Here is a 12,884-nt window from a genome sequence, read left to right on the forward strand (position 1 = left end):
TTGATTCTATGTAATTATCTGTAATACAACTTATTAACAAACCGGAAGTTTTGTTGGTTTGTTTTGTTTTTCATTTTAATTGGTTGTTACTATCTGCTTTATTAAAACTTTGTTTGTTTATCAACAACCATTTGAAATCTAGAAATTATGAAAACTTTACTTTTTATGTTTAACACTGAATTGGTTAGAGAAAAAGAAAGAGAAAAAATATGGTTAAAATGTAAAACATTTTGACTATTCTAAGTTCTTTTTGTTGTTGCATAATTATCTTGTCATAACACTACTGTTATTGTCCTTTTTATTCAATCACAAAATTTATAAGCAGTTGGTTTAGTTAAACATTTTGAATAAGTTAATCCTGAAAGAAAGACTTATTACATAGAGAGAGAGAGAGAGAGAGAGAGAAAAAAAGTTATTCAATATGTAGGTAACCTAACCTGAACTCTAACTTTGTACGTGTTAATCCTTTTTCTTATTAGCTGATAGATTTGGTTAATTTCAATATGTCAAATAATGGATGCATGATTGAAGTGCCAAACCTCTGAAAATTTTCTGGGTTTTTTTGTCCTTCTTCTGAGCAATATTTTGACATTTTCCCAATCGAACTCATGTCCACAGTTGTCTACATGAATTGAGATGAGCGAAACTATGTTACTTACTTACTTATTTACGCCTGTTACCCCCAATCGAGCATAGACCGTCGACCAGTATTCTCCAACCCACTCTGTCCTGGGCCTTCTTTTCTTATTATATCCAATTGTTGTTCATTCTTCTCATGTCTATCTCCATTAATCGGCGCAATGTGTTCTCTAGTCTTCCTCTCCTCCTTCTCCTCCTCCCCCTTTGGTCTTGAGGATTCCAAGTGAGGGCTTGCCTTGTGAGGCACTTGTGTACTTTCCTCAATGTGTGTCCTATCCACTTTCAGCAATTCTTTCTGAGTTCTTCCTCTGCTGGAATCTGGTTTGTTCACTCCCACAGTAGATTGTTGCTGATAGTGTCTGGCCAATGGCTTTCATAGTTCTCCAAGTTTCAGCCCCATACAGTAGAATAGTCTTGACATTTGTATTGAGAATTATGACCTTGGTATTGGTTAGCAGTTGTTTTGAGTTCCAGATGTTCCTCAGTTGTAAATATGCTGCTTTTGCTTTACTGATCTGCACCTTCACATCTGCATCAAATCCACCGTTTTCATCAGTGATGCTGCCTAGATTTGCAAATATTTTTACATCTTCCAAAGCTTCTCCGTCGTTAACAAGTGATATAATCGTCTTAATGGTTATCTTGATAGTCATTTAAATTCTACGACCTGTATCATATACTACCATAAGTTACAACGGAACTACCTCACTTGATAAGTTCTTTAAAATCATCTGTACAGTCATACGATTTGTTTCGAAACGAACACAAACTTATGACTTATGCACTGTAGAGACTATAACAACCCATTATATATATATATATATTCATCCACAAAACTTATTCGACTAGTTTTCGTAGATACAGTTGCAAAGGTGACACTGGATAATTTGAAATAAATTGAGCATTAGGCAAATTGTTGATAATCCTAATAATAATCTATAACTAGCTTTCTCATATGATATTTTTTTCACTCCAACATATATATTTGATTTATAAACCTCAGTCTAATCTCTTCTCGTCTCTTCCAAATACAAGTAAGGATGAAGTTAAATCAACCACCATGGTGTATCCTCTTGAATTTTGTAATATCTGGCTTATTGATTTGTTCTTGAGTACATTCAACCATTTAAATATACCACCATTTAGTCAGTTCAAATAAATGTAAACACTAAAAAAATTCCTGAAAGTATTTTTCAAATTGTATATTAAATAATTCAGAAGTTTGAGTTGACCACCATCTCGTAATACTTTATATATATGGATGATCACGTTGTAATAATCAGTGGAATTGTAAAAAAACTGTTCGTAAATAGGAAATTACAAATTTATTTCGGTTTAATTTCTTTTTCGTCAATATACAATTGATTATATCAGAAGGGGTATTTATGGATATTATCGTAATTTTAATAGTTGAGATCATGAGTCGATTGAAGCTAGACAATCATGGAAAAACTGGAAGCACTGGACGGACATTTCATCCCATTGCGAGACTCCTCAGCAGTGCAAATTCACGATCTCACATATGCTCACTATTGACTGGCTTCAAGAGGTATTTCATGGAGTTCTAGTGAGAAGTAGTGACTAGTGGAGTTCAACAGGGTCTGTTGTGAGATAGTAACTCACTGAAGACAATGGTGGATGTGTTGCTCGATTTTGTGGATTAGTTGAAGTTAGACATTTACACCGTTAAATGATGGCTCAGTGGTCTATAGGTTAAGCGTTCGCTCACGAGACACACAGGTCCTGGATTCGAATCTCATGAAGCAGGGTCGTGGATGCGCACTGCTGAGAAGTCCTAAAATAGCACGAAACGGCCGTCCAGTACTTCCAAGTTTCCCATGGACGTCTAGCTTCAATTGATTCATGATCTCAACGAATGAAATTGATTATATGTCAGTATTATTGTTTGCATCTCAATCAAAAATATCACTAAGATGAATGGAAGTGATATATATATATATATATATATATATATATATATATATATGTCCTTAAAGTAAACTTATTGCTGTTTTTTTCTTTCGCTAACAGTATAAACTTTAAATCACGATTAAACTTTTCACTTATTTTCATGTAAATTAAAACAATATGAATAAAGAAAGGTGAACAAGTAAAAATATATTTAAGATTTTTTTCACACAAATATAGATATTCCTACATATATATTAAGATATTAACACTCCTAACCCTTCCTTGGGAGAATAAACTTTAAAAGCGAGTTTACTCACTTACTTACGCCTGTTACCCTCAATCGAGCATAGGCCGCCTACCAGCAATCTACAATCCACTCTGTCTTCGGCTTTCCTTTCTAGTTCTATCCAATTGTTGTTCATTCTTCTCATGTCTGTCTCCATTACTCAGCGTAATGTGTTCTTTGGCATTCCTCTCCTCCTTTTACCTTGAGGATTCCATGTGAGGGTTTGTCTTGTGACGCAGTTGTGTGCTTTCCTCAATGTGTGTCCTATTCACTTGCAGTGCCTCTTCCTGATTCCTTTACTAATAGTTATCACTAGTATTTCCATTATTATGACTATTTCCCACATCCTTTGTACTTTCGTCTTTCTTCATATATATATATATATATATATATATATATATATATATATATATATATATATATATATATTGCTGTCTTACTCATGACTTGATTGACTCCACTGATTGTACTGTCCTATTCTAAAATTTACCAAAAGATCTTTTTAACACAGATTTATGGAATTCTCTAAAAGTCAACCTCTCCACTAACCATATCATTTGATTTTTTCACATTTCAACATCGTTCCACGCTGTTATATCAAGACTACAGTGCATTTTAAGCACAAGTCGACTGATTCTGATAAGAAAAGATGGTAACACAACTTGTGATCGACTTACTCTTCAAACATCAGCTTATAATCTCTACCGACTTCGTGAGGTCATTGCTGTGATACAGCTCTCATAGACTAGCCTCATACGAACTGGATGGCTCACGACACACCATTCTACAAGCTTTTGATAACCATCATGAAGAAAATAGTGTTCAGTTTTGTTGTACAACAATGTCATACTCGTAAAACCATAATCCATAAACATTGACAACTCTTTTAAGGAAACGCAAAGTTTTTAAGAAGCTCAGTAACTTAACCAGCTAATAACATAAAAAGTTCGGTTCGCATGTTCATTGGAGATACTATCTGAATCTTTAAGTTTAAGTTGCTTAGCTTCAATAAGCAAAAGACTGTAGAGAATAATGGACTGATATTTACATTAGTAAGTGTATCATTTTATTAGGATATAGTCACTTTACAAAATTTTTAAGACAAAAAACTAACTTTCTCAAAAGTTTGTTTCTTGTTTGTTTTTTTCCTCTACAGCAAAGCCATACCTGTAGGAAATCAAAGTATCAGAGATCCAATCATCACTTCACGCTCAACACATATAACTAATCCCAGTGAAAAATCTCCAATCAATATTGCCACAGTTAATGGTAAGAATGTGACTAAACTATCCTCATCAAGCAACACAAATACCTCATTACCGTTTGGTAATACAGTAGTCAATTTAATGGCTGAAGCTGCACACGCTGTTACTGGAGGCAGTACAGGAACCACTGGTGGTTTTAGTGCTGGTCATTCAGTGAATGTATGTGAGTCATGCCATAAAACTAAATTTGCTGACGTTTCTGGAAATCCATGTATTTATTGCAAACGTAGGACGTGCACCAGATGTGGAGGTCACATGGAAATCAAACCGAATATAGTAAGTTTAGAATACAAATTGAAATATTGTAAAATTTCAAAAATTGTATTCAAGTAAACAAGGATATCTCTAAATATAGTAAATATGTATATTTATCCCCTAATTTATTCAACAAAACAAACAGCTGTCTTTTAAAAGGTCCATATAAATGTGAATCACAAGTTCTTTGGTCTTCAAAGCATGTTTCTTTTTACTAAGAAATGCGCACTGCTAAGGAGTCCCACAATAGGACGAAACGGTCGTCCAGTGCTTCCAGGTTTTCCATGGTGACCTATCTTCAATCGACTTATGATCTCAACTATTAAAATTCAAAAATATTAAAAAGAGTTTTCATCAATTTCTTCCTTGAGAAGAAAAGTTTTTAAAATTTCGGTTTTCAATGCTATCATCTATAAGAGTACAAGATTCATTACTGATACACACAGTTGAAAAAAGGCGAAAGTATCAACTAGATTCCAACGTTTTCGATAACCTTATTTTAGTAACTAGAAGTTGACATGATAAGAGATGATTTGACATTTTTTTAGACTGATCATCTTTCTAAACAGTTATTTTATCCATAGGAAAGGATGAATGCTAGAAATTCAGTAGATTGATCTATGGAAAATACTTTATTACCACCATAATACTGAATTGCAGTCTGTAATTATAAAGTCTGTTTTGTTTTACTTATCATCCTCTAATTGACTGGCTTAGTAATACTTACAAGAAAAAATGTTCTATCTAGTAAAGTTTGATTTGACTGTAACAATAATGCAAGCGTGATCATCTCTTAAAGATGGTAACTTAGTCACAATTAACAACCGATCGATGAATATCCTAAAAGTTAATTTAATTAATGGACGAACAATATAAACAAAGATGGATAGTGGCTAGCAGTGGAATCCAGGATACGCGTTTCATCCTGTTTGGGAATAGTCAGCCGGATTTACCTGCATCTCAAAATTGATGTTCACTCTGGGACTCGAATGTAGTACCGTTCGCTTCAAACTCCATCGCGTTATCCACTTACCTACTGTGTCCTGATAGACACCTGCTTGTGGAATGGTGTGACGTTGAAATTCACTTGGTATTGGTATAGGACGAAACGCGCGTACTGTATTCCACTGCTAGCTACTATCCATCTTTGCTTATAACGCTTGTGAATTGTTATAAATACATAATTAATTAGTAAAAACGTCTACTAAGTTTTTGGGAGTCCGGAAATATCCCTCGTCTATGTATATGGCTCAGTAGGTGACGAGTTAGGTGTTTAGAACGAAGGATGCTGAGTTTGAGTTCTTATGCGAATATCAGGATTGAGATACATGCACTTCCAACTGACAAATTTCAAATTGAATGAAGCACACCTCCTGGATTCCACTGTTACCCACTGTCCAGCCTTAATTTGAAATTCTTGACTAAGTAACAATATGAAGGCCATCTGGACGCGATATACATATTCCAAAGCGATTGAGCAACTAATATTCCTAATATGCAACTGATCAATTGCAGTCCTAAATATCAATGGGAATATTCAAAAAAACAATACCAAATGAATTTAAATTTCGTCCCATTACTTAGGAAAGTGGCTATCAGGACTCAGTAGGTAAGTTGACAACGCGATGGAGTTCGAAGTGAACGGTACTGAGTTCGAGTCCCGGAATGAACTTCAACTCTGGGATGCAGGTACATCCAGCTGACTAGTCTGAAATAGGATGAAGTGCATAATTTGGATTCCGCTGCTAGCCACCATCCATCTTTGTTTAATATCCCAGTGTATCAACAACGGATAATTGAAAACGCGAATAAGAATAAACTTATTCGATTTTGGAAAGATACAATCTATACGATTCGGAATTGAATTTCTTGAAGAACTGGTACTAACAAAAAACTAATAAAATCCTAATAGGAACTAGAAAACGATAACCTTGTTGTTTATAACTTCACATATATAATACTGGTTGTATCCAGATGAGTAGTAGCTTCCCCATCTTTGTTTAGTTTACAACTAGGGACTAGTTTGTATCAGTTAGTGGCAAAAATTCATTTTCAAATTAATTATATATGACAGTTGAAAACATGTATATTTAAATCTTGGTTCCTTTTTTCAAGGTTCACTGGGTCTGTAAGCAATGCGCACAAAATCTCACATCAGATAGACAAATAGTAACGACATCTGGTGGGAATTTACCTCATCATATGGAATCTTCAATAAATAGTAGTATTACTGGACGTTTGGGTGAAAGTATTAAGGATTTTATTTCCAAACCGAAATCATCAGATGTTAAAAGGTATAGTTGTACTCGCTTTTTTAATTGTTATTTTGTCTTATTTTTTGTTTAAATGAATACTATTTATTTAATAGTATTGAAGTAAAGCACATGTAGAAAAGCTTCATGCATAGTGATTGATTTCTATGGCTTTTTAGATGGATTGAGTTTTAATATCAAAAGGGGTTTTTGTGGATATTATAGTAATTTTAATAGTTGAAATCATGAGTCAATTGAAGCTAGACCACCATGGAAAACTTGGAAGCATTGGTCTACTCAACAGTGCGCACCCACGATCCCAAATATTCGTGAATATTAGAACGAATAATTTGACAAAAATTGGGTGACGAGTATAGAGAAGTCATTAAACGTATATTTTCCATGTAGTTGCTAGTTGAATACCATCCATTTTGTTCAGACTGTGCTTATTCGCCCATATATACAGCGCTTCTGCTATTAATATTTCTTTATGAGTGTTAAAACCTTTCTGAAGTATTTTTCTCCTTTCAAAATTGATCGTGTGTCCTGTTTCCCATGCATGTAACGCTATCGCCGACCTATTCTCAAATTTCTTTAGATCAACAGAGGATTTAGGAACATTTTCCAAACATTGTTTGTGTTCCTTCAACCTCACATTCAACTGTCTGGAAGTTTCTCCCAGATAATCTGCATTACAATCATAATAGTTGATCTCATAAACAATATTCTGTTGTTCTTCCTTTGGGAACCTATCCTCAACTTTCACTAATGCTGATCTTATGGTGTCACAAACCTGAAAATACACTTTTATATCATGTTTGTTTAAAATCCTTTTGATTTCTTCCGATGTTTCACTACGGTATGGGATGACTACATTGAACTTCCAGTCTTTCGGTATACAATTCAGTGTTTTATAATGGTCAATCTTCCTTCAGCAATGGATTTAAGTTCATTGACTACAAATCAAACAATTAAGAAATAATCCCGGGTATTCTATTCGTGTAAATAACTCATCAAGGCCCAGAAACAAGATGGATTCCTTGAATTTTATTAAATAAAAAACCGTAAAATGTCCTATGAAACTGTTATAATTTGGCCCTGTGCCCTATTAATGTATAACGTAATGATACCGCCAATTAGAGGACAGTGAATTATCGACTGGACCAATGACGAATAAAACCAGTACTAGCAGTCTAGAGTATTTAGCGAACCTGCTTCTCCGCATATTGGTCCATAAATGGGTTCAAAAGTTACTATTCATTATTCTTATCGGGATATAACAGGAACTGAAACGTGTCTAAAGTAAAATTACATAAAACCAATGAATGGCAGTGAATAATCATGGTGTAATATCACATATTAACTAAATCATGCAATGTGGAACATCAAATCCCAAATTCAATGATTTGTGAAGAAACTTCACTCCTGAAGGTGAACTGTTTAATCATGTGTGTGTTCATGTTGCCGAAATGTTTTAAGTTGAGACAAGGTTTAAATGAAGCCTAAACTGAAGTTAAGGTAGAATAATATGAATTCATTTTATTTGGTGATTTCTTATCAGCTGCTTGCAACCGTATTCATATTAAAATATAACATAGAGGTATGATATAATATGGGTTAGTGAATTTTCATGATGGAAAGATTTAAAATGAATAAACAAATCTGAAGCCATTTGAAGATGGAATTCAAAAAAACATAAGGACTGAGGTATTAATTATGTGTAGTTCGGATACCGGTAAAATAAATTTCGTGATAATTCCAGATGATCTAAAAAGTTTCAATAAACTTCAAACCATTCGAAAATAAGCATAGAAGACCTATCAAGATGGGATGGTAATTGTATAGGACTGGAAAGATTGGTTATCTTACAAAATTGGAAGAATTTACACAGGTTTAGAGAACTGGTTGAGTGAAAAACAGATGAATGAACAAGCCTATTGGATTTCAACGTGGTCCCATGTTTTCTATGTTTGCTTAACTAATGTCATTACGTCATAGTAGACAAAAAAACACACAATTCATTCATTTTGGTATAAAGAGAATCGGATACTAATGAAGCACATTTGTCATCTCAAGAAAATACCAGCAACTACAAATATGTTGGATTCAACCTGCTGGATCATCTATACACGTAATATACATATCATTAACCTAGGAGACTCATGAAAGGACAGATCGTTCATTTTAAAATATTGCCTTTCATTTACAAGATGGGTGAAGTTTACAGGCTGATGACATGTGTTTATTAGCTTACCAGTCGAAGACAGATGTTAATTTACTGTCAACTTTATCAGTTCCAAATCAACATACATGACATCTTCGATTTTTGAGTGTAGCTTTCATAAGGCAACCTTAATTGAATAGCCCTTAAAACTCAAGAACTGCTGAAACTCTTAAGCTAACTGCTCAAATGGATCTCTTGTGGTTCATCAAACCAATCATACATGCTTCAAGTCATGGGAAAATGTACAGAGTATTCATCATTCCCTCAACATTAAACCTTTTAACAAATATTAGTTATTAGAATCTATCAGTGCTTCTTATTATTGGTTTTATTGTTGTAAGGTCTTAGAATCAAATTGAATACAGGAATTATAAAATCTACCTATTAGGATACTTCCAACTTGTTTATATTCTACATTAATGCTGATGGTGTACTTTCCCATTAACTGTGAAGCAGTTTATCTGATGATATTTCTATCCTTTAAATATCATCTATCTCGAACACAAACGAAACAAACAATTCAATCATTAAGTTGTAATTCATTGCAGCATGATGTAGAGGAAATCGAATAAAAAGAAGCTTTTCAAAAATTGACCCAGTCAATGAACCAGAAGCACCAGTTTGTCTATCTATCTATCTATACGCATCAACTATGTCAATATGAGCTCAATTACTTCATGTATATTGATCAATTTATCTACTTTAGTATGTTATGTGTATTCATGCTCATATATATATGGAAAGAGGGAAAGAGTTATATAACAGTCTGTTAGACGATCACTTTTCCAGTTAGTCTCTCATTCAATTGATTTTATACTGGGTCGATTAATTTAGGCAAATTACGGAATGGTTCTCTCTATTTTGACACCTACGCTTTTTCTATCTTACTCAATGGACCCAAAGAGAACTGGTATGGGTGTGTGTGTGTGTGAATATTATCTGTATATGATGATTTCAAGGTTAAATAGGATTTAACTTAATTCAGATGTCAAAAGTTGACATAGTTTGAAGGACATATAGCTTTCTGCCAAAATGCAATCGATATTAGATACATTAGGCAATCTTTTTACCATATATTCATACCTATATTAAAATAACCGTCAGGATTTACCTGAGGATTTATCGGCTGGATATTTGTAGACGTCATTCTATACATTATGTAGAGTCTCAATTTAAAGCAATACACCAGTACTACCGTTGATACATTTTGTTACTTTTTACCAAACGAAATAATTAATCGATGTATCAGGGAAAGTAAGACAGTAAATCCGAAGTGATCGAGTAAACATACCATTTCCTTTGATATGGTACCCTTACTGCCATAGCATAGTTTTAGTTTCATATTATATAATCAGATCTCAAAGTTATTTGCTGACCGTTGAAGGGTCTGTTAAAAATCATCACCACTCAATCGATATTGTTAAAATGATGGAATGACTAATGTAGTTGAACTGATCTCTAACACTAGCTAGTAACTGACATCAATTTTATGGAATTATATTATAAGTTCATATTTCTAATATTTTAATATTATAGGTTGTAATTAGATGAAACTTAGAAGGAATTGATGCTAACATGGTTGAATGATTACTATCATTTTACTTAGAATTTTTGTTGTGAATTTGTATACTGGTTGGTTAGTTTCGATTCTCGGTTGGTAATAGTTGTCTAAGATGAATAGGCGATAGAAACCTACAAAATTCAACTGTAACATTTGGTGACTAATTTCAAAATCCAATTCTCAGTCTTAGTGAGATACCATGTCCCAGTGGAGTTTATCCATGTCGGTTGTGATATAAATACCACTCGTATCAATGAATAATAATCAAAAAGTATCGTGATTTAACTAAAAGCAGTAACGTGTACTATTAGCTACTAACTCAGTAGTCTAAAAGTTAAGTGACTACTGTGAAACCTCAAGGTTTTCGGTATAATTTCTCGTATTTACTTACGATTGAGGAGTCCCATACTAAGACTAAATAGCTATTTAATGCTTCTAGATTTCCAGTGGTTGTCTAAGTTGAATCCATGATGTAAAACTATGGAATTTCGTAACAATTCCTTTCATATTAAGTAGTGAGATTGCTAATAATTTGAGGTAATCTAGTGATTTTGGACGAAAGTTTCATAATGTTAGGTCCCGATAAGCATAATGAATGGTAATTTTTAGGATCCATTTGTTGACCGATACTATACTTATATTTTTATCGTATAATTGTTAATCAACTAAACTATTCGTATTCATGTCTCTCTTATCATAAGCTTTATTTTGACCTATGAACTATTATTATACGATTTGTCATTCTTGAGTTATAGTCTATCAATTACTACCTCCCTCATTCACAGTCACATTTGACTCATTCTTGTACAAATGTTATTTCATATTCTATGGTACCTTGTAGTCTGTCTGGTTGGTATATAAACCCAGTATGCTTGAAATAAATGATTCATGTTGCAGAGGCTGAGATTGGTGTTCTGGACTTAAATGGCTGGACTTGGAGGAAAGCAGGACCAGTAAGGACTCTAAACTACTCATTCGGGCTTTATGCGTCACTGATCCGATCGATAATTCACTGCTCTCTAATTGGCGGTATCGTTACGTTAAACATAAACAGGGCACACAGACCACAAGTTATAACACATAAATACAACTGTGACTGAGATCAAACATTTAGGTCGTTTCTATCTTCAAAGTTTATTAAGTGTTGATTTCAAATTGACATAACCTCCATAACTTATTTAACTATAAAATAATTACAGACTTTGCTCCAGTTATGTGAACTGATTTTAATTAAAACTTGAGAAAAATCTAGAAAATTATTTTTTTGATTGAGATCATGAATCAATTGATGTTAGACCACCGTTGGAAACCTGGAAGCACTGGACGGCCGTTTCGTCCTAGTATGGGACTCTTCAGCAGTGCGCATCCACGATCCCGCTCCCTGCGAGATTCGAACCCAGGACCTATCGGTCTCGCGCCAGGCGCTTAACCAACTAGACCACTGAGCCGGCATCCAATAGTGTTAGTTTCTAACATCAACCAATCCACGAAAAAAAATTAGTTAAACAATGGTTTGAGTAATTAATCAAAGCAATCCGTTGTGACTTTAAGTCCGGCTAGTTATTATATGTTCTTTCCTTAACTAAGCGATAAAATAACTCATAATTAAGATAGTAAGTAGTGACATGACAATGCTAATTTTCATTATCACTTTAAATGAATAATTTTGTAATGAAAAGTATAATAAAAACGTGTTTTCTTAGCTAAGTTGATTTGTTCAACTATGTTTGTTTTCCACTTGATGGGATTTTTCAACAAAGATATAACTATGCAGGTTTACTAGAGCTTTCTGTTAATTATTTTCTGTAATTTAGTATAAAACTAAGTCTATTATGTTACTACCATTTGAGACTGAATTCCTAATTCATAACTTGGATTTTCATCATAGATTAAGGTATTATTGAAAACTCAGGACCACTGGAACTCGTTTTGCCCTGGTATACTTTAATGTCATCAATTACTTACTTACTTCCTTACGCCTGTTACTCCTCGTGAAGGAGCATAGGTCGCTTACCAGCATTCTCCATCCAACCCTGTCCTGGGCAATCCGTTCCAGCTCCTTCCAGTTCCTATTCATCCTTTTCATATCTGCTTCTATTTCTTGACGTAATGTATTCTTTAGCCTTCCTCTTTTCCGTTTCCCTTCAGGATTCCAAGTTAGGGCTTGTTTCGTGATGCAGTTTGTTGGTTTGCGTAATCTATATATTATCCATTTCCATTGTCTTTCCCTAATTCCCTCTTTAGCTGGAAGCTGGTTTGTTCTCTCCCACAGAAGGCTGTCGCTGATGGTATCCGGTCAATGGATGTTGAGTATCTCGCGTAGACAACTATTTATAAATACTTGTACCTTCTTGATGATAGTTGTAGTAGTTCTCCAAGTTTCAGCTCCGTACCATTATGTCATCAAATATTTCTTATGAATTAGCTGAAGGATTAAGAATAGATTGTCTATTTTATTATATATTCATATGACTAAGCATTAAGGATATTT

General features: G+C 33.9%; 1 protein-coding gene across 2 annotated transcripts in view; it reads left to right on the forward strand.

Moving 5' to 3' along the window:
• RIMS2_2 (Regulating synaptic membrane exocytosis protein 2) overlaps positions 1–12,884 on the forward strand; it is a 44,655-nt gene that overhangs the window by 14,249 nt on the left and 17,522 nt on the right. Inside the window, exons 2-3 of one of the 2 annotated variants that reach the window (XM_051208522.1) lie at positions 3,993–4,377; positions 6,472–6,650. In XM_051208522.1, the coding sequence (XP_051075402.1) occupies positions 3,993–4,377; positions 6,472–6,650 (564 nt within the window). Of the gene's footprint in view, positions 1–3,744; positions 4,378–6,471; positions 6,651–12,884 lie in introns of those variants that run through there. The other variant, XM_051208523.1, reaches the window with a different exon arrangement.

Source organism: Schistosoma haematobium, chromosome 1 (genome assembly GCF_000699445.3).
Source record: "Schistosoma haematobium chromosome 1, whole genome shotgun sequence".
Lineage (NCBI taxonomy): Eukaryota > Metazoa > Platyhelminthes > Trematoda > Strigeidida > Schistosomatidae > Schistosoma > Schistosoma haematobium.